This window comes from Hyla sarda, chromosome 8 (genome assembly GCF_029499605.1).
Source record: "Hyla sarda isolate aHylSar1 chromosome 8, aHylSar1.hap1, whole genome shotgun sequence".
Lineage (NCBI taxonomy): Eukaryota > Metazoa > Chordata > Amphibia > Anura > Hylidae > Hyla > Hyla sarda.
Genome location: NC_079196.1, coordinates 82,829,209 through 82,852,531, shown reverse-complemented (window position 1 = coordinate 82,852,531; position 23,323 = coordinate 82,829,209). Strand labels below are relative to the sequence as shown.

General features: G+C 41.6%; 1 protein-coding gene across 1 annotated transcript in view; it reads left to right on the top strand.

Annotated features, from left to right (window-relative positions):
• The window catches only part of LOC130284953 (putative methyltransferase DDB_G0268948), a 126,891-nt gene extending 119,209 nt beyond the window's left edge, over nt 1-7,682 (top strand). Inside the window, exon 7 of the mRNA XM_056535936.1 lies at nt 7,009-7,682. Within this exon, the coding sequence (XP_056391911.1) occupies nt 7,009-7,096 (88 nt within the window). The 3' untranslated portion in view covers nt 7,097-7,682. The remainder of the gene's footprint in view (nt 1-7,008) is intronic.
• The last annotated feature ends 15,641 nt before the right edge of the window (nt 7,683-23,323 follow it).

Genomic DNA, 23,323 nt, shown 5'->3' with positions numbered 1-23,323 from the left:
GGTTTAGCTTTTAACAATTCTTTTTGATTTATTTTGTCTGCTCTCTCTCTTGCATCTTTTAATATTTTTTCTGGATACCCTCGGTTGCGATATCTGTGTTCTAATTGTCACTTGTTTCCTATAATTCTCTTTGTCATTATTTATTCTTTTCAGTCGTGCCATTTGTCTGAAAGGAATTCAAAAAAAGTCGTTTTTTTGTACCCCGTTGTGATCACTTTGTTTTCTAAAATTTTAACTAAAACATGGAGGAATTCCAATTCCAAGCCACCAAAGTGTGACGTGAACGACATATTCACTTCATTTGTAGTATTTAGGTATTCAACAAAAATGTTGAATTGTAGGTCAGTACCGTTCCAAATGACAAATATGTCATCCACGTAGCGCCAGATTGTTTAAATGTATTTAACGTATGGATAAGCAGTAGTGAAGATGTAGTTCCTCTCGAAAATGGCCAGGAAAATATTGGCAAATGCACAAGAGATGGGAGTCCCCATCGCTGTGCCATTTATTTGTTTATACCATGTATTGTTGTATTGAAAGGTGTTGTTTGCCAAAATAAACTCCACTGCTTCCACAATAAAATTAATTTCCTCAGGGGACGTGTCTGTACAGGTGAGGAGCTCTCTTAGAGCCTGTATACCCGCATCCCAAGGGATGCAGGTATACAGGCTCTCTACATCAATAGATGCCAATCTAAAATCTGATTGCCATTCTAATCCCTCCAAGGCCAAAATCAAATCTCCAGTGTCGCGCAAATATGTAGGTATTTGCTGCAAGACAGGGGAGACCAACCAGTCTACATAACTGGATAAAAACTCAGTTGGGCTACCTATACCCGCTACAATAGGGTGGCCAGGGGGGGGGGGAATGCGATTTTTGTGCATTTTAGGTAAAATGTACCAGTGAGCATTTTTAGGGGACAGGGGAAGGAGTTTTTCAGCTGTCTGTGTAGATATTACTCCCTTCTCTCCATATGTTCTAAGAAAAGAACGTAGTTTATTCATTATTCTTAATGTGGGGTCACCGGACAATTTCTCATAAACCCTGGGAGTGTGAAACCTAGAAGGATTGCCTCCTATGAACCTATTCTGTTCTGTAGGTATACTGGGTTCTAAGGGGCAGTCGGCGGCTAATTCTACAAGTATTTACTTCATTTACTTCCAAATCCTTAATTGGGGTAAATCCTAGAGGGCCAATGCTACACTGTGATTCCCCATCTTTAATGCTCTTCATGGTACTGGAATTTAAAATAAGTAATTTAGCAGAGAAAGAAACTCGAGTCTTTTGGACTGTCAACTCTTTGAAGGCTTATGCTGAAAACATGCGTACACCTAGAGGGTTAAGATCCTACAAAATCCCGTTTCAGTTTTCTGATGACCCTGAGTTTGTGAAAAAATGGGATGCATGCCACATCCAACATTCTCTGAATCTCCAAAGCCTGGTTATTGAAAAAATGTCTCAGAGATGAAAAAATAACTACTGAATTATGCAAAGCAAAGTGTGAACTTCAAACAAGGCTCACAGAAGCTCAATTTAACACTTTCACTGCCAACCTTGAGAAGTGATTGGCCTCATTACAGCAAGTTATTAAAGCCACCAAATGAGACAAATTCCTCCGAGACAAGTGGGACTTCGAACATAATGAGCTCTTCACTTGGGGAAAAAAGCAGGCATACATGAGAAATCACAACCACAGTGGCTTTAAGAAAAACTATTTAAAAAGAGTAATAAAAAAAAACACTGTACCTAACTACAGAAACAGAATCATGTACCTCGGATGACCCTCCATCTGATGGTCCTAATCCCACAATATCGCACCATAACCCGGCACCCCCTTTAGGAGAAGGATCCGTAGGGGTGGCAGGAGGAAGAGGAATGCCGCAACGCAAGAAAAAGAGGAAAACCTTCACCTGGCAACAGTAGAAGAAGAGAACATCGAGGATAATCTAACAGACTTGGACCTTGGCCCAGATTGCATATCTGTCCTCAGTAAAGGACTCAATTTTTGGGTTAAATGACTCATTTAAATATCATCTGTTTGAAGAGGAATTCTATGAAAGCATCAGAAAATTTTACTTAAAAAAAGTTTTTTTCTACAGCCAGCACTAAAAGTAGTACCATGAAGAGCATTAAAGATGGGGAATCACAGTGTAGCATTGGCCCTCTAGGATTTACCACAATTAAGGATTTGGAAGTAAATGAAATAAATACTTTAAGAAATCTGGTAGAATTAGCCACCGACTGCCCCTAAGAACCCAGTATACCTACAGAATAGGTTCATAGGAGGCAATCCTTCTAGGTTTAACTCTCCCACGACCCCAGGTGGGGCAATAGCCCTTTTCCACCGTGCAGTGTGTAGGGAGGTGAAAGCTCTTATTTACCCTCAACCTAAATATAATATTTCTAGGAAAGAGAAGAGGGCTCTTAATTGGCTAATTAGCAATGAAGATATTATTATTTCCAAATCTGATAAAGGGGGAGCTATAGTCGTGTGGTACAAAGCACACTTTGTAGCAGAAGCGACCCCACATTAAGAATAATGAACAAACTACGTTCTTTTCTTAGAACATATGTAGAGAAGGGAGTAAAATGTACACAGACAACTGAAAAACTCCTTCCCCTGTCCCTTAAAAATGCTCACTGGTACATTTTACCTAAAACGCACAAAAATTGCATGCCCCCCCCCCCCCCCCCGGCCGCTCCTATTGTAGCGGGTATAGGTAGCCCAACTGAGTTTTTATCCAGTTATGTAGACTGGTTGGTCTCCCCTGTCTTGCAGCAAATACCTACATATTTGCGCGACACTGGAGATTTGATTTTGGCCTTGGAGGGATTAGAATGGCAATCAGATTTTAGATTGGCCTCTATTGATGTAGAGAGCCTGTATGCCCGCAACCCTTGGGATGCGGGTATACAGGCTCTAAGAGAGTTCCTCATCTGTACAGACAAGTCCCCTGAGGTAATTTTTTTTATTGTGGAAGCAGTGGAGTTTATTTTGGCAAACAACACCTTTCAATGCAACAATACATGGTATAAACAAATAAATGGCACAGCGATGGGGACTCCCATCTCTTGTGCATTTGTCAATATTTTCCTGGCCATTTTCGAGAGGAACTACATCTTCACTACTGCTAATCTCTACGTTAAATACATTAAAACAATCTGGCGCTACGTGGACGACATATGTCATTTGGAACAGTACTGACCTACAATTCAAAAATGTTGTTGAATACCTAAATACTACAAATGAAGTGAATATGTCGTTCCCGTCACACTTTGGTGGCTTGGAATTGGAATTCCTCGATGTTTTAGTTAAAATTGTAGAAAACAAAATGATCACAACAGGGTACAGAAAACTGACTGCAAAAAATTCCCTGCTCCACTATAGCTCATCCCATACCAGTCATACCATGAATGGAATTCCTTTCAGTCAAATGATACGACTGAAAAGAATAAATAATGACGAAGAGAATTATAGGAAACAAGTGACAGAATTAGAGCACAGATTTTGCAACCGAGGGTATCCAAAAAAAATATTAAAAGATGCAAGGGAGAGAGCAGACAAAATAAATCAAAAAGAATTGTTAAAAGCTAAACCTAAACAAACCATTGATAGATTTACTTTTGTCTTCCCTAACACTCCTATGAATGAAAATATTAAGAAAGCAATTTCGAACAATTGGTATATCAAAAGACTACATCAAAAGACAAACGCATAAAAATTAGAGGAAGAAAAAAATGCATTGGTTGTCTAAACATGGCCTTACAGGTAATTATTCATGTGGGTCATGCTCCTTCTGTAAGCATAACTCTAAAGCTAAAGAACTCAAATTGGGAGGATATCACATCAAAATCAGACAATGTATTACGTGTAGATCAGATTTTGTTGTTTATACCATTTTCTGTGACTGTGGATATTTTTATGTTGGCAAAACGATACGCCCACTCTTTCACAGAATAAGAGAACATTTTAGGTCTCTAGTAACTGGAGTCGGCGCAACTAAATTTATCTCACATGTGACAGAGTATCACAGTGGTTCTGTCAAAACACTCAAGTTTGCTGCTATAGAAAGATTAGAACAAACGTCAAGTAAAGTGAACAGACATCAGAAGCTACTTGTTAAAGAGGCGAGGTCGAGTTGTTTTAAAGCACAAAATGTTATTGTATACACTTGTTGGTTATTTACCTGGTTACCATGGTGATGCACACCTTGTCTTTAAAAACACCTCCTCCTCTGTAATCAAGCTAGGGGCCTGACGAATCGCTGTTTGCGCGATACGGACCGTCGCCCATCCCACTCCCCCACCCCCCTGTTCCTGTCCGCTCTCCCGCACTCCACGAGAACGCCAATATTTTCTTGATGCAATAAAGAAGCTTTTCCCTCTCAAAGACCGGGTGAGTGCTCCATTTTTCTATATCTCTGCACTGGATTCATATTCCCTAATAGCATACTTCCTGCCATCTATGGGGTTAACAAATTCCTTTTTCTTTGGCATATACTCACAAAATGAGCACTTTCCACATGGGTAAGACCCCGTTATTGATGATTTTAGCCACGTTTCTCTACGATCTCCAAAGTAATGACTGCTTACTAGCATTTCTTTTAGATATATGCCTCTCCTATAAGTGATAGAGGGCTGTTCTGTGATCACTTTATTAAGGTCAGGATCCGCCAATAGTATTGAACAATACTTATGAAGTATTCCCATCACTTTTCTGTTGTTCTGGTCATATGTACCTATACATCTGACCACTTTCTTTTGTGAACTATCTGGTGGTTTATCTTTTAACAACTCCTGTCTGGGTGTTGCCCTCGCTCTTGCGAATGTCCTATGAAGGATTTTCTTGGGATACCATCTCATGATAAACCGTTTATACATCTCATTGCATTCTTCCATAAAGCTAGCCTCATTTGAACAATTTAGCCTCGCTCTTTAATACTGCCCTATGGGAATTTCCTTTTTAAGGGGGGCAGGGGGAAAACTTTTCCATTGTAGGAAGTTATTTGTTGATGTCTCTTTTCTGTGTATCTTTGTTTGGATGCTCCCACCAGGTTGCATGGAGATTTTTAAATTGAGAAAATTAAGTGACTCCGAGTGAATTTCGAAAATGAAAAACATCCCAATATGGTTAGTGTTTAGTGTCTTCACGAAGTGTTTGAATAATTCCCCAGTGCCATCCCAAAAAAGTAAAACATTGTCAATAAAACAACCCCTGAAAAGAATGTGTTCTGTGTAGTGCATCATGGTATCAGAAAAAACTTAAGTGTCTTCCCACCACCCAAGAAATAAATTAGCAAAATTTGGTGCACAAATCGTGCCCATTGCTGTGCCTCTTTTTTGTAAATAAAATTGTTCATCAAAAGTGAATCAATTATGTATCAAAATAAATCTTAGAAGTTAAATTACAAAATCATTGTGTCTTTTAAAGTGTGTCCCTTTCGTGTATAAAAAAGGGTCTGACCGCTTCTACTCCTAGCTCATGCTCTAAATTAGTGTAGAGGGCCTCTACATTGAGACTTGCTATTAAGGTGTGGGGTGAAAAATGAATCTGCTACAATCTGGTGAGGGCATCTTTCGTATCTTTAAGATACGATGGCAAGGTGGGTACAAATGGGGTTATAATTTCATCAACATATTGGCTGAGTAAGTTCTGGGTCTGCACTGATCCCTACACCAGATGTAACAGTAGCTGCTAAAAATAAACCCTAGTTTTGCTGTCTACTCGACAGCTGATTGGTGGTTTATATGACACAGCTGCCCATGATGACATGGTCCAGAATGTAGGGATGCAAGTGAACTGGCAAGAAACAATTTGCAAAGCAAGAATATTGCTGTTAAGTCACCATTATATGTCCAAACAAAATAACTGGTGTGCTTCTTTTAACAAATTCACAACTACACAATTAAATTATTTTTAGTGTTAACCCAATAAACCACCCTAGACCACCAATGATTGTAAATGTTAAAGGAAATCTGTCATCAGTTTCACCTGTACTAACTTGTCGGTACAGACAGGTAGCGCAGGTGACACTGTTGACAGCTATACTTACCTATTACCATTACATGCTCCAGTTCTCTCACAATCTTCTGCCACAGATTCCTCACAACACCACTCCTGCTTCTCTGCTGGGTCCCGCTGCTAGCAAACAGTAGCGGTGATGTCAGGAAGCTCTGTCCATGCTCCAAGTCAGCCAGAGCTTCTGATTAGTTGCTATGGCCAACTGCTCCACTTTACCTTTACACAGTTTTGCTTAATCTCCCGCATTGTCTAGCTGAAAGATGAACCTCTAACCTAGTCCCAAGTCTTTTGTAGACTGCATCAGATTTTCTTCAAGCATTGCCCTTTATTTGGCTTCATCCATCTTTGCATAAATTTTGACCAGTTTTCCTGTACTTGCTGAAGAGAAGCATCCTCACAGCATGATGCTCCCACCACGTTTAATGGTGGGGATGGTGTGCTCAGGTTGGTGGGCAGTGTTGGGTTTCCGCCACACATAGCATTTCAGTTTTGGTCTCATCTGACTACAGCACCTTCTTCCATATGTTTACCGTGTCTCCCACATGGCTTGTGGCAAACTTGAAACAGGATTTTTTGTGGCTCACTTTTAACAATGGTTTCCTTCTTATCTCTCTTTGGATGGTCTTGTTTTGGTAGGTTTGCAGTTCTACTATATTCTTTCCATTTTTACTTAACACTTTTCAGGTTTTTATTTGTAAATGTTTTTTAAATCCATTTTTAAATATCCCCCCCCCCTCCCCCCACTTCCAAATGATGGATCATTACATAAAATCCCAATAAAGGAAAATCTGAATCTGTGGTTATATTATGACAACATGTAGAAAAGTACAAGGGTAGTGACTACTTATGCAAGGCACAGTAAATCACATATCAAGAAAGTTATGTTTTATAATAGAAGACCTAATGTTAATAACAATAAAAATGTAAATAGCATATAACAGATATGTAAAGCATTTTCATTTATCAAATTATCTTTATCATTACAGATTGCAAAAAATCCTTGGAGAAAATGCTGATTCTGTCCAGCTCACTGTGAATTTGAAATACTACTGTGTCTTTGCCTGCAAACACTAAGATTGAGACTTCTTTTTTCTCATGTTCTTTTTTTTAAGATGGGAACACCTTCCCATGTTTTAGAAAAATGTTATACCTACATATTAGGTGTAGGACAAGGGATAGGCAGGATAGGCAACAAGTAGCCATATTTGTTCTTCCTTCTGAGATTCTATTGACTGTTGAGCACCGTTATTCCCTTTCTGCGCATACACACTTGTTCACAGCAATAACATATGGTAGCAACTTTTATGTTTCTACATTTCAATATTTCATCAGCTAATGCCACTTGCTTATATATATGATTATATTAAATCTCTTAGCTACCCTTTCGTAAAGAGTGATGTGACAGTTTAAAGGGGTACTCCAGTGGAAAACTTTTTTTTTTATCAACTGGTGCCAGAAAGTTAAACAGATTTGTAAACAGATTTGTAAACAGATTTGTAAACAGATTTGTATACAGATTTGTATACAGATATGTGTAGCTCAACCACAAAAAAGAGTGAGGTTAACTAAAAGCTCTCCCCCACAGAGAGATGTAAAAAAGTAATAAGAATAGGATATTAGTCCTCAGCTCAATATCAAAAAGATTAAATGGTTGATGTCTGGTATCAATAATAGAGGAAAAAATGGATATATAAAAATTAATATTTATTATGTATTAAATAGTGCGTTCCCGCAGGGCCCTACGGTAGCGCACAAATGGTTAAAAGATACAATAAGATATAAAAATGCAATAAATTGTTACACTACAGAGCAAACATATATGGTACTGATAACACTCTCAATAGCAATGTATCTATTCTGGCTGCCAGCCGTATAATGATACACTGGATGATACTGTTGCATATAGTGCTGCACTTATCAGAATGATAGTATATCTGGTGTGCACAAAAATAGAATAAGAACATTCCTCCTGGAAAAAAAAGGCTTGATGTCAAAGAAGCCTTCTATGCAATAGATATACAAAATTTCCTGTAAGTGGTGAAAATAACAGTCCTATAGATGGTAAAGTTGTGTCCTGTAAAATAAATCCTAAGATTGTCCTGAAAAAATGTCCTGTAATATAATCATATGCTGTAACAGATATGGCATACAGATCAGTTTGTATGATGGATATTGAAGCTAGATCGCTGTTGCCGTTTTTTCCACTCCACAATCAAGTGGTCTGCAAATGAAATATAGTAGCTGGCACAATTGTGCCACTCACCGCACCGCTGGTGGACAGATGGACGATGGTCAGATGCGCTCTAGCCGGGGCGGCGTGATGGTCGCAAGATGTGCAGCCGCTCTCACCGGCGAGCTGTCCCTTGGCATCAGGTGCGCTCTAGCCGGGGCGGCGTGATGATCGCAAGGTATGCAGCCGCTCTCACCGCTCTCACATGCCCAATTTGCCTCCAACTAGGAGGGCCAAAAAAAACATTGGAGGTTATATCTACCACCAATGGTTTCAAATGGCAAATACAGAGTTTGATCACTTGTACTACTAAGGGTGGTCTCTATATGTTACAATGTAATTGTAACAAACACTACATTGGTAGAACAAAGAGACCCCTTAGAGTCAGGATCTCTGAACATGTATACAATATTAGAAAAGGCTGCATAAAACATCCCCTATCGTGTCATTTCGCCCAAGTTCATAATAGAGACCCAACTGGACTCATCTTTGTTGGGATTCAAGTCATTTCCAAGGATTGGAGGGGAGGGAGTTATCTAACTCTTATGTCTAGAGCTGAAGCTCAAAAATTCTTCGATTTTGAAAGTCTTGAACCCAAAGGCCTCAATTCTAATCTAGAACTTTTTGGTTTTCTTTAGTAATATCCCATTTGGTGTTTGTTGTTTTAGATATTCTTATATGCCATCCCCTGGTCTCCTGTATTGTCCCCTGGTTTCTCGTTCACTCACCAATGATATTTTTTATTTGCATTCTCTATTTTCATTGTTATCACCTTCATTTTTATTCTATTGATTTATTTATTTTCATATTCATTTTTATTTACATTTATTCTCATACTGATTTTTATTTTTATTAGTTTTTATTTTTATAATTATTTACATTTATTTTTATTTCTATTTTTATTTGTATTTATATTTATATTTTTATTTAAATTTTTATTTATTTTTACCTTTATTTATTTCATTTTATTTTGTTTTTTATTTATTTATTTTCTAGTTTTTAGTTGATTTTTTATTTTTTATTTTATATATTTTTTTTCATTTATTTATTTTCTATTTCTATTTTTATTTTTTTATTTTTATATTTATTTTCATTATTATTTTTATTTTTACTTTGATTTTTATTTTTTATTTTTATTTATATTTATTTTTATACAAATGATTATTCTACATCTATTTTGTAATGGATCTATATAAATTATTAATTATCATTTTTTATATTATTTGATATACTATAGGAACCCATGTTGGCATATTCTCTCACTTAGATTCATCATCCATGTCTGATTTTTTTCACTTACTCTATAGTCAGAGTTCATGCCACCATTCCTTACCTGGTCTTAGATGTAATCTTAATTGTTTGGAGGCTTATAAAAACGAGCAGGGACCGCATATGGTCATACACCACTGAGGAAGGGGCACTACTAATATGCTTTGAACCCCGAAACGCGTTTGGTGACTGTGATTGAGCCTTTCATATTTGTCCAGTTCACTCTACAGCTGCGGCTATACAAGCACTTATCGGATAGTTCCTCTCTGGAGAGACTTTACCCATTTACCATCCATCATCCACCTACTACATGGTTCTGCATCAAAATCCATCTGTTAAACCGGTATAGAACCCTCCACCATTGGAATAATACTTCTATCTGCACGTACTATTGACATCCAACGTCATCCAGTGCTAACCAGCCTCCCGCACAAGGTCAGCTGACCTGCCATCAGCTGACCTGTTACGTCAGACGCCAAGGGACATCTCACCGGTGAGAGCGGCTGCATACTTTGCGATCATCACGCCGCCCCGGCTAGAGCGCACCTGACGCCAAGGGACAGCTCGCCGGTGAGAGCGGCTGCACATCTTGCGACCATCACGCCGCCCCGGCTAGAGCGCATCTGACCATCGTCCATCTGTCCACCAGCGGTGCGGTGAGTGGCACAATTGTGCCAGCTACTATATTTCATTTGCAGACCACTTGATTGTGGAGTGGAAAAAACGGCAACAGCGATCTAGCTTCAATATCCATCATACAAACTGATCTGTATGCCATATCTGTTACAGCATATGATTATATTACAGGACATTTTTTCAGGACAATCTTAGGATTTATTTTACAGGACACAACTTTACCATCTATAGGACTGTTATTTTCACCACTTACAGGAAATTTTGTATATCTATTGCATAGAAGGCTTCTTTGACATCAAGCCTTTTTTTTCCAGGAGGAACGTTCCTATTCTATTTTTGTGCACACCAGATATACTATCATTCTGATAAGTGCAGCACTATATGCAACAGTATCATCCAGTGTATCATTATACATTGCTATTGACACATTGCTATTGAGAGTGTTATCAGTACCATATATGTTCGCTCTGTAGTGTAACAATGTATTGCATTTTTATATCTTATTGTATCTTTTAACCATTTGTGTGCTACCGTAGGGCCCTGCGGGAATGCACTATTTAATACATAATAAATATTAATTTTTACATATCCATTTTTTCCTCTATTATTGATACCAGACATCCACCATTTAATAGATTTGTAAATTACTTCTATTAAAAAATCTTAATCCTTCTAGTACTTATTAGCTGCTGAATATTACAGAGGAAATTATTTTCTTTTTGGAACACAGAGCTCTCTGCTGACATCATGACCACAGTGTTTCCTGCTGACATCTCTCTCCATTTTATGAACTGACCAGAGCAGCATGTTTGCTATGAGGATTTTCTTTACTCTGGACAGTTCTTAAAATGGGCAGAGGAGTCAGCAGAGAGCACTGTGGTCATGATGTCAGCAGAGAGCTCTGTGTTCGAAAAAGAAAATAATTTCCTCTGTATTGTTCAGCAGCTAATAAGTACTAGAAAGATTAAGATTTTTAATAGAAGTAATTTACAAATCTGTTTAACTTTCTGGCACCAGTTGATTAAAAAAAAAAAATGTTTTCCACCGGAGTACCCCTTTAATCATTTTATAATTCATATTAAAAGATTAACATGGTTACATTTTGGGGTCTTAATATCTCATTCTTCACAAGAGAAGTCAATACTGGTGAAGGACTTAAATGGGCACTCTTATTAAAAAAATTTTTTGCTATTATACTCTTTATGGTAAATAAAAAATCTTTCTAATGTACTTTGTTTAAAAAAATGAAGTTTTCTATGTTTTATTTGTGTTTAAAAAAGCTGCCACTAGGTATCTCCCTACTTGTTCAGACCACATTTGCCCCCATCTCTTGCACAGTCATTGGACTCCTGCTGGCCTGGCAGAAGTCCAAAATCAGGAAATGCTGACTGGAGTGCTGAGGGGTGTGTGTGCAGCCTTAACCAATTATAGATCCTCTCACATTGAACTGCTCTGGGCTGTGTGTAGCAGAGTGAGGGAGGAAGTTCTCCCCTGTATGGCTTCAGATGATGTCCCACCTGCTGAGTAATGGCCCTTCCCAGTCTGTGAATCGGACTGAGACTGAGCAGAAAATACAGAGCAATATCAAGGTAGAAAACTAAAAAATAATAAAAATAAAGACAGGGGGTGGTTTATCATGATGGGGCAGGGAACTAGGAGGATTATAACATTTAACAAGATCATGAGAGGTACTCTTTAACTAAAGGGGTGGGGGCTATTAGAGTTGATATTCACCAACAGAATTAACCTGACAGAATAAATAATGTGCAGGTAGAGGGGCACCTAGGAAATAGTGACAACAATATAATACATTTAAAACATTTCTTTCAATAGAATGTTCAATTGAGGAGCCACAAAAGCACTAAACTTCAGAAAGGGGAATTTTGATTAACCTCAATGATTGGCATAATGTCCTTAATAATAATAACACAGATGGTAAATGCAATATTTGTAAAGACACCTTAAATGGTTACGGTTGTTTAGAACAACTTTCTTCCGAGTCATTTACCAAAAATCACTCCAGAAAAACAATTTTAACCCCTTAAGGACTGAAGGGTTTTCCGTTTTTGCACTTTCGTTTTTTCCTCCTCACCTTTTAAAAATCATAACCCTTTAAATTTTGCACCTAAAAATCCATATGATGGCTTATTTTTTGCGCCACCAATTCTACTTTGCAGTGACATCAGTCATTTTATCTAAAAATCTACAGCGAAACGGAAAAAAAAAATCATTGTGCGACGAAATTGAAGAAAAAACACCATTTTGTAACTTTTGGGGGCTTCAGTTTCTATGCAGTACATTTTTCAGTAAAAATGACACTTGATATTTATTCTGTAGGTCCATACGATTAAAATGATACCCTACTTATATCGGTTTGATTTTGTCGTACTTCTGGAAAAAATCATAACTACATGCACAAAATTTATACTGTCAGGATTCGGCAGGCTGGAGGTGGATCCTCTGTGTCAGAGAGGGATTGGCGTGGACCGTGTCGGTGGACCGGTTCTAAGTTGCTACTGGTTTTCACCAGAGCCCGCCGCAAAGCGGGATGGTCTTACAGCGGCGGTAGCAACCAGGTCGTATCCACCGGCAACGGCTCAACCTCTCTGACTGCTGAGATAGGCGCGGTACAATGGATTAGACAAGAGCAAGGTCGGACGTAGCAGAAGGTCAGGGCAGGCAGCAAGGTCAGGGGCAACGGCAAGAGGTCTGGAACACTGGCTAGGGATACACAAGGAACGCTTTCACTGGCACAATGGCAACAAGATCCGGCAAGGAAGTGCAGGGGAAGTGAGGTAATATAGGGAAGTGCACAGGTGAACACACTAATTAAGAACCATGCGCCAATCAGTGGCGCACCGGCCCTTTAAATCGCAAAGAACCGACACGCGCGCGCCCTAGCGAGCGGGGCCACGCGCGCCGAGACAGCACAGACGGGGAGCGAGTCTGGTAAGCGGGTCGGGATGCGCACCGCGAGCAGGCGCGTCCTGCATCGCGAATCGCATCCCGGCTAGGGACATTATTGCAGCGCACCCGGTCAGCGGGTCTGACTGGGGCGCTGTGAACAGGAGAACGCTATGAGCGCTCAGGGGAGGAGCGGGGACCCGGAGCGCTCGGCGTAACAGTACCCCCCCCTTGGGTCTCCCCCTCTTTTTAGAACCTGAAAATTTGTAGATAAGGTCCTTGTCAAGGATGTTGTCCTCGGGTTCCCATGACCTCTCCTCCGGGCCGCAATTCTCCCAATCTACAAGAAAAAAAGTTTTTTTTACCTCTGACCGTCTTGGATGCAAGAATTTCTTTAACCGAGAAGATGTCTGAGGACCCGGAGACAGGAGTAGGAGCAACAACCTTAGGAGAGAAGCGGTTAAGGATAAGTGGTTTAAGGAGAGAGACATGAAAAGCATTGGGAATACGGAGAGAAGGAGGAAGAAGGAGTTTGTAGGAGACAGGGTTGATTTGGCATTTGATTTTAAAAGGTCCAAGATAACGTGGTCCCAGTTTATAACTGGGGACACGGAAGCGGATATACTTGCCGGAGAGCCACACTTTGTCTCCAGGAGAAAAGACAGGAGGAGTTCTTCTTTTTTTGTCTGCATGTTTCTTCATCCGGGATGAGGCCTGTATGAGAGATTTTTGAGTCTCTTTCCAGATGGTGGAGAAGTCCCGAGTCACCTCATCAACAGCGGGCAAACCAGAAGGCGTGGGAGTGGGGAGGGGGGGGAAGAGGGTGACGGCCGTACACCACAAAGAATGGGGATTTAGCGGAGGACTCAGGGACTTTGAAATTGTACGAGAATTCGGCCCATGGTAGGAGATCGGCCCAATCATCCTGGCGGGAGGAAACAAAATGTCGCAAATAGTCACCAAGAACCTGATTAACTCTCTCCACTTGCCCATTGGATTGGGGATGATAGGAAGATGATAAGTTTAATTTGATTTTAAGCTGATTAGAGAGGGCCCTCCAGAATTTCGACACAAATTGAACGCCTCCATCCGAGACGATATGCGTAGGAAGCCCGTGAAGGTGAGAAATGTGCACAAAAAATTGTTTTGCCAACTGTGGCGCAGAAGGAAGACCTGGAAGAGGAATAAAATGTGCCATCTTGGAGAAACGATCAACGACCACCCAAATAACTGTGTTGCCATGGGATAAAGGTAAGTCTGTAATAAAGTCCATAGCAATCTGAGACCATGGTAGCTCAGGAACAGGCAGAGGATGAAGGAGACCGGCTTCTGGCGAGGAGTCTTGTCCCGGGCACAGACTGTACAATCCCGAACAAAGTCAGCAACATCTGCTTCCAGGGTAGGCCACCAATAAAAACGAGAGATGAGCTGGACGGATTTTTTGACGCCAGCATGGCCGGCGAGGTGTGAGGAGTGTCCCCACCTGAGAATCCTGAGGCGCTGGCATGGAGGGACGAAGGTCTTTCCAGGAGGAGTCTGTCTGATGGAAGCTGGGGAAGCAGAGATCAGACAGTCAGGAGGAATAATGTGTTGCAGGGAGGCTTCCATTTCAGAGGCATCCGAGGAACGAGAGAGGGCATTAGCCCTAATGTTCTTGTCGGCGGGGCGAAAATGAATCTCAAAGTTAAAACGGGCAAAGAACAACGACCACCTAGCCTGGCGAGGGTTCAGCCGTTGGGCAGACTGAAGATAAAAGAGATTCTTGGGATCAGTGTATATAATAACTGGGTATTTGGACCCCTCCAGCAGGTGCCTCCATTCCTTGAGGGCCAGTTTTATGGCCAGTAGTTCTCGATCACCAATGGAGTAGTTTTTCTCCGCCGGAGAGAAGGTCCAAGAAAAGAAACCACAAGTAACACCATGTCCGGAAGAATTTTTCTGTAGGAGTACAGCTCCAGCTCCCACCGAGGAGGCGTCTACCTCCAGTGAGAAGGGTTTAGATGGATCAGGTCTGGAGAGTACGGGAGCAGAAGAAAAGGCAGTTTTGAGACGGTTGAACGCCTCTTCCGCTTGAGGAGGCCAGGACTTATGGTTGGCGTTTTTCTTGGTTAGGGCCACAATTGGGGCCACAATGGTGGAAAAATGTGGAATAAATTGTCTGTAGTAATTGGCAAACCCCAAGAAACGTTGGATAGCTCGGAGTCCGGAGGGGCGTGGCCAATCCAACACGGCTGATAGTTTGTCCGGGTCCATTTGGAGTCCCTGGCCAGAGACTAAATATTCTAGGAAGGGAAGAGATTGGCATTCAAAGAGACATTTCTCCATCTTGGCATATAACTGCTTGTCCCGGAGTCTCTGAAGAACCATGCGGACATGCCGGCGGTGTTCTTCTAGGTTAGAAGAAAAAATCTAAATATCGTCCAGGTAGACCACAACACAGGTATATAATAAATCACGAAAAATTTCATTTACAAAGTCCTGGAAGACAGGCAGGGGCGTTGCAAAGCCCAAAGGGCATAACCAGATATTCAAAGTGTCCATCTCTGGTGTTAAACGCGGTCTTCCACTCGTCCCCTTCCCTGATGCGGATGAGATTATATGCACCTCTTAAATCCAATTTGGTAAAGATGTTGGCGCCACGTAGGCGGTCAAAGAGTTCCGAGATAAGAGGCAGGGGATAGCGTTTTTTTATAGTGATTTTATTAAGACCGCGGTAATCAATGCATGGTCGTAAGGAACCGTCTTTTTGGAGACAAAGAAGAACCCTGCTCCGGCAGGGGAGGAAGACTTGCGGATAAATCCCCTTTTTAAATTTTCTTGGATGTTGGATGGCTTGTGTTTCTTGGATGGCTTGTGTTTCCGGAGCAGACAGAGGATAGATTCTGCCCCAGGGTGGAGTAGTACCAGGGAGGAGATCAATAGGACAGTCATAAGGCCTGTGAGGAGGCAAAGTCTCTGCTTGTTTTTTGCAAAAATCATCAGCATAGTCCAGATAGGCCTTGGGGAGGCCTGGTATCTGAGGAGCCATAGGGTTTTGACTGGCAGGACTGGGAGCAGACATAAGGCATTTTTTGTGGCAAGAAGTACCCCAGTTCTTGATTTCCCCGGTGGTCCAGTCAAGGGTAGGGGAATGGCGTTGCAGCCAAGGTAGTCCAAGAAGAATTTCAGAGGTGCAGTTAGAAAGTACCAGAGATTCAATCTTTTCGTGATGGGGTCCAATGCACATTAAGAGGGGTTCTGTGCGGTAATGCACAGTACAGTCCAATCTTTCACCATTAACAGAGGCGATGTAGAGGGGTCTGGCGAGACTGGTCACTGGGATGTTGAACCTGTTAACGAAAGAGGCCAAAATAAAATTTCCTGCAGATCCGGAATCCAAGAAGGCCACAGCTGAGAAGGAGAAGTTAGAAGAAGAAATCCGCACAGGCACAGTAAGACGTGGAGAAGCAGAGTTCACACCTAGAGCTGTCTCACCTTTGTGCGGAATCGGAGTGCGTCTTTCCTGACGTGGAGGTCGGATAGGACAATCCTTCAAGAAGTGTTCGGTACTGGCACAGTACAGGCCTAGGTTCTCATTGCGGCGGCGTGTCCTCTCTTGAGGTGTCAGGCGAGACCGGTCTACTTGCATAGCCTCCACGGCAGAAGGCACAGGAACAGATTGCAGCGGACCAGAGAAGAGAGGAGCCAGGGAGAGAAACCGCCTCGTGCGAACAAAGTCCATATCCTGGCGGAGCTCCTGACGTCTTTCGGAAAAACGCATGTCAATGCGGGTGGCCAGATGAATAAGTTCATGCAGGTTAGCAGGGATTTCTCGTGCGGCCAGCACATCTTTGATGTTACTGGATAGGCCTTTTTTGAAGGTCGCACAGAGGGCCTCGTTATTCCAGGACAATTCGGAGGCAAGAGTACGGAATTGGATGGCGTACTCGCCTACTGAAGAATTACCCTGGACCAGGTTCAGCAGGGCAGTCTCGGCAGAAGAGGCTCGGGCTGGTTCCTCGAAGACACTTCGAATCTCCGCGAAGAAAGATTTTATCACGATGTCCCGATCAGCCCGACTGAGCTGCCGGGAAGCGTTTACTTTTGTTTTCAGACGCGGCGGTCAGCTTTGATCGCCGCGTCTGAAGGATTAACAGCACGCGGCACAATGATTGATGCCGCGCGCTATTAACCCAGGGTTCCGGCTATGATTAGCAGCGGGATCGACCCGGTGTGATATGGGGTCACGCCGTGACCCCGTTTTTAACACCGGGAGCGGGCTTAGAACGTACAGGTACATCCTAAGTCCTTAAGGGGTTAAAGTCTTGGCCACAAGGTGTGAAGCTTTCCTGCAATCTGTTGTCCACTGCTTGTTGCTAAAGGAAATCTCTCTCTGGTAACAGCAAGATCAGGGAAAACTACATGGAGTGGGGGGCAAGGCTTAGCATGTGCTATGTGGAGACGAGAGCCTGAGCAAGCCTGATCTGTGCCCCTGCAATATGAGCCAGCATGTCTGCCTGCTGAAGATGATCAACACTGCTCATAGGTGTCAAAGGTAAGTTAAGGTTTTCTTCTAATTTCTGACTACCCATAAAGATCAGGGGATCTGTGCCTTGTGTAAATGCCAGTGTACCTATCGCTGTATGTCCACAGTGCTCAGAGTAGTTTCCTATCCCCTTACCCATTCCCTTTTGAGCAACAGCAGCAACTAGTAGTAGCACAGTGCTTAGTGCACCCTTTTCCTTGCTGTTTATCTGCTCTTTTTTCATTTTGCTCACATAGCACCCGGCAAACACTGTGCATTAGAAAGACAAGGTTCATGCTATGGAATTTCTTACCAGAACTCCAATTTTGATTGGAAATTTCGGTGCAGCAGAAATTACATTTCAATAGGATTACGCTGCACAGTACACACTACGGAATTTCAGATGTTCTGCAGCTGGAATTTTGTTGCAAAAAGGAATGAGCTCGCTCATTCTTTAAGCAGAATCCGAACTGAAGACACTGAGTTCCATGAGGACGGAAATGTCCACACTGTCCTAGCGCCAACTGATTCAGTGGGCACTGGCCACACTTGGAATCTCAGAAGGATTTTGTCCGGCTGGAATTTCAGTAGTGTGAACCTAGCCTAACTCCTTCTCTCTCCACATGACATCTATTACTGTGTAACTCATCAGCTCAGCACAGTGACAGCCTGAGCAGTCAAGTGTACTTTCTCTAGCACTGTGTCATGGTACAGCAGAGAGATATACCAAAAAGACGGGTATAGCTTACTATAATAGACGGGCATAGCCTACTATACTGGGGTGCAACTAGTTGCAAGGATTACCAGTTATGAACCAAAAGAAAACGCTAGCAACTACAAAGGGCTTTAGTTTCATCACGCTTACTGCGTATAGAGCCTCACTCTCATCTTGTTTATTGCATATAGAGTGTCGCTCTCATCTCGCATCTTGAGACTTACCTCACTTCCGGTGATCTTTTTCTGGTATAGCGCCCAATATCACGAGGTCCGTACGGAGATCATCTACTTATAAAAGTGTTCTGCATTTTTTTTAGGTTATATTAAGATGGACACAGTGAGTACTAATCCACTCCTGAGGAAGCAACCGTAGCTGGTGGCGGAACGCTATTCCCTGTACTTAGTCCACGGAGTCCTGGTAGTGGTACTGGATAGTTAAAGTGCACTTTAGCAATGCTCCAGTATAAAAACAACACTGCATATTTTCAGCACATGGCACTTTTTTTTGCAATGTTACCATCCATATTTTTTTTTTTTTTTTTTTTATTGGATGTTGGTTGTTTGGTCACATGTATTATACAAAACCTTTTTATTATCATGGTAGAGCTGCATGCTATATAATTTTTCACTATATTCAGGTATATACACTGCTCAAAAAAATTAAGGGAACACTAAGATAACACATCCTAGATCTGAATAAATGAACTAATCATATGAAATACTTTCGTCTTTACATAGTTGAATTTGCTGACAACAAAATCACACAAAAATTATCAATGGAAATTAAATTTATGAACCCATAGAGGTCTGGATATGGAGTCACACTCAAAATCAAAGTGGAAAACCACACTACAGGCTGATTCAACTTTGATGTAATGTCCTTAAAACAAGTCAAAATAGGCTTAGTAGTGTGTGTGGCCTCCACGTGCCCGTATGACGTCCCTACAACACCTGGGCATGCTCCTGATGAGGTGGCGGATGGGCTCCTGAGGGATGTCCTCCCAGACCTGGACTAAAGCATCCGCCAACTCCTGGACAGTCTGTGGTGCAACGTGGCGTTGGTGGATGGAGCAAGACATGATGTCCCAGATGTGCTCAATCAGATTTAGGTCTGGGGAACGGGAGGGCCAGTCCATAGTATCAATGCCTTCCTCTTGCAGAAACTGCTGACACACTCCAGCCACATGAGGTCTAGCATTGTCTTGCATTCGGAGGAACCCAGGGACAACCGCACCAGCATATGGTCTCACAAGGGGTCTGAGGATCTCATCTCGGTACCTAATGGCAGTCAGGCTACCTCTGGCAAGTATATGGAGGGCTGTGTGGCCCCCCCTAAAAAAAATCACTAAAAAAAAAATTACTGACTCACCGCCAAAAAGGTAAACCTGGAGGATGTTGAAGGCAGCAGAGCATTCTCCACGGCATCTTCAGACTCTGTCACATGTGCTCAGTGTGAACCTGCTTTCATCTGTGAAGAGCACAGGGCACCAGTGGTGAATTTGACAATCTTGATGTTCTCTGGCAAATGCCAAACGTCCTGCACAGTGTTAGGCGGTAAGCACAACCCCCACCTGTGGATGTTGGGCCTTCATAACACCCTCATGGAGTCTGTTTCTGACAGTTTGAGTGGACACATGCACATTTGTGGCCTGCTGGAAGTAATTTTGCAGGGCTCTGGCAGTGCTCCTCCTGCTCCTCCTTGCACAAAGGTGGAGGTGGAGGTCCTGCTGCTGGGTTGTAGCCCTCCTATGGCCTCCTCCATGTATCCCGGTGTACTGGCCTGTCTCCTGGTAGCTTATTTTTGTGGTGCAGCTGCTTTATATTTATTATTAAATTAGCTGAGTACCCGGTGTTACCCGGTTTCGTCCTCATATATTATTGTCATATCCCAACCCCATATCTTGTCCTCATATCCCGACCTCCTATCTCGACCTCCTATCTCAACCTCCTATCTCGACCTCCTATTCCGACTTCCTATCCCGTCCTCCTATCTCGACCTCATATCTTGACTTCCTATCCCGTCCTCCTACCCCGTCCTCATATCCCGTCCTCCTATCTCGACCTCATATCTCGACCTCCTATCCTGCCCTCCTATCCCGTCCTCCTATCCTGCCCTCCTATCCCGTCCTCCTATCCTGTCCTCCTATCTCGACATCCTATCCCGACCTCCTATCTCTAACTCCTATCTCGACCTCCTATCTCGACCTCCTATCCTGTCCTCATATTCCGCCCTGTAATATGTGTACCAGGTATTGAAATATCGTACGGAAGTTATGTGGGAACATACATTTCCCATTGATTTGCATGGGACTTAAAACGAAAACCCTGACCCTCACAAATGGGGGTAGTTAAGGGTTAAATTAACTATCCTATATTTTAAGTGGACATATAAGTAACATGTGACCAAGTATTATCAAAATATCTTAGAGGAAAAAAAAGTGAAACACACATACACAATGAATTAAAAGTTAATTATAAAAATTAAACATTTCCTTAAAAAAAAAAAAATCCCATCCCTACTGCATCCTTTTTTTTTTTGGTATCCAATACATTTAAAAAAAAAAAGTGCAGTTTCAACTCAAATGCAAAAACGCCAGAAAAAACATCAGACACAGGATATTGCATTGGCGTTTTTTTCTGGCGTTTTTTTCATTGAAAAAAACGCTGGGGAAAAAAACAAGTGGAATCCTAGCCTGCGAGTTAAATACCTTTTGGGAATAAAAGGGTCAAGAACAAGAGAAACTCAGTGTGGCTAAATAAAAATACATAACAAAAAGAAAGCATTTAAGGTGTCCCTGTCATTTAAAAAAAAAAACTTTGATATGTCACAGAGGCATGTGAAAGTTGTGATTGATTGGAGAGTGGGAGGATAAGAGCGCACTTTATTTCCAGGCACCCTTACCTAAAGTGAGCGATGTCATGTCGAGAACCAACTTAAAATAACTCACCAAGCTCTTTTCCTTTTGTAACGTCACTCCCAGTTTGCAGATGTGATACTTTCAACTTTGTAGCTATGTCACAGACCTTACACCCCCTTCATCCCTATCTGTAAAAAATTATCACAATTTGAGGAGCTTTGCTTTTCCTCCAGGCTAATGACTCGCTCTTATTCTTTGCTCTACGGTATGATGTGTATGCGAGCCTTGCAGGGCAAACTGTAGCTGGAAACAATGGCATAATTAATTCTTATTGACTCCCAAAATGTCTATCTCTTCTATATTTTAGCTGTCAGCTTACTCATGCGTCACATGACGCATGAGTAAGGGGTGAACCCCGAAACGTTGCGTGTTTGATCCTGACTCTTTCTGATGCTTGAGGTGCTTCGGCTCTGTGAAAAATGTTTTGGTCATTTGTATCCTCTGCATTTTTCTGAAATCTGCAGCAAAATAAGAAAGAGGAAGACCAGATGGTCATGAACTTCAGAATAATTTAAGTTCTTTTTTAAGTGTTTGCTAAACTTACCCCTGCTATAGCGGAATCGTTATGTGCCCAGGGATTGTGTATAGTATGTTCTAAGGGAGTATTTGATGGCGCTCCACACCTGTATTGTGATTTAAACTGCGGCACTACAAGACTGAGAAACATTTATATATCACAGTGGTATAGAATAGATCACTGGTCAAGCTTCAAAAATTTTATTCGACTCTAGATGTGGCAGTGCCCTAGGCTCAATATTTAATGGAAGGGTACTGATGTCTAGGCTCTCTGTGGGACATGAATAAACTATATAACCTGAAGAAATAGGGGGCTCAGCTTTATATATATTTGCATGTAAAAATGGGTGCTACTCGAGGCGTGAAAAATATATAATCCATCAAAGAAGAAAGCTACACACCTCTCTAAACATGCACACCTAATATAAATTCTCAAATACAAATGCATTTAAACAATATACTTTATTGCACTTCAACAATATACTTTATTGCACATATAGGTTTACAAAAATAGCAAGGACATCCGATTAAAAACATTTAAAAAGCCCCAAAAACTGGGCAGCCCTATACAAGATGGAGGGGGCTACAAAATCACACCCTCCAGTGGACACCCATACTTGAAACAAGGATAATGAATATATACATAACACAACCACTGTTCCTAAACAATTACGCTATTGCAGCCTAATAGGGGTGTAATTACAAATATTCCCCTTCCCTGCAAGGCTACTCTTGTCTAAATTACATATAGGGCCCTCAAGATAGTGTTAGAAAAAAAAATATATATATATATTTCCTGGTCGTCCTTAAGGTGGCACGAATGGGTTAATATTTACTTGCTAACCCGGAAGGAAGAACAAAACACTAGCAATGCAATTAGAGACAAGTTAATTAAGATCATTAAAGAGGTATTCCAGGCCAAAACTTTTTTTATATATATCAACTGGCTCAGGAAAGTTAAACAGATTTGTAAATTACTTCTATTAAAAAATCTTAATCCTTCCAATAGTTATTAGCTTCTGAAGTTGAGCAGTTGTTTTCTGTCTAACTGCTCTCTGATGACTCACGTCCCGGGAGCTGTGAAGTTCCTATGGGGATATTCTCCCATCATGCACAGCTCCCGGGACCTGACATCATCATTGAGCAGTTAGACAGAAAACTTCAGAAGCTAATAACTATTGGAAAGATTAAGATTTCTTAATAGAAGTAATTTACAAATCTGTTTAACTTTCCGGAGCCAGTTGATATATATATAAAAAAAAAAGGTTTTGCCTGGAATACTCCTTTAAGTACAGCTGGATATTATCTCTAAACCCTGCCAAGAAAGCACAGACAATTGTATTATTTTTTTCTTCGCTCGAAGGAGGAAGATTTAGAGACAAGGGGCTCATACCTGGGGCTTCCTAGGTCCCTGAGCTTTGGGTCAGCCGTATACCGGGTGCTATCTCCGGTTCCTCAGCTGGTACCCCGACGTTGCCTGGCCCCGGTGGCAGTGTGGTTTCCTCCATCTTGTTCCTGGAACAGGATACGTGAAGAAAAAAGGAACCCTTTTTCGCCAGCGCTGCTCGGACTGATGATTGAAGAGTAGGACCAAATGTATGATATAA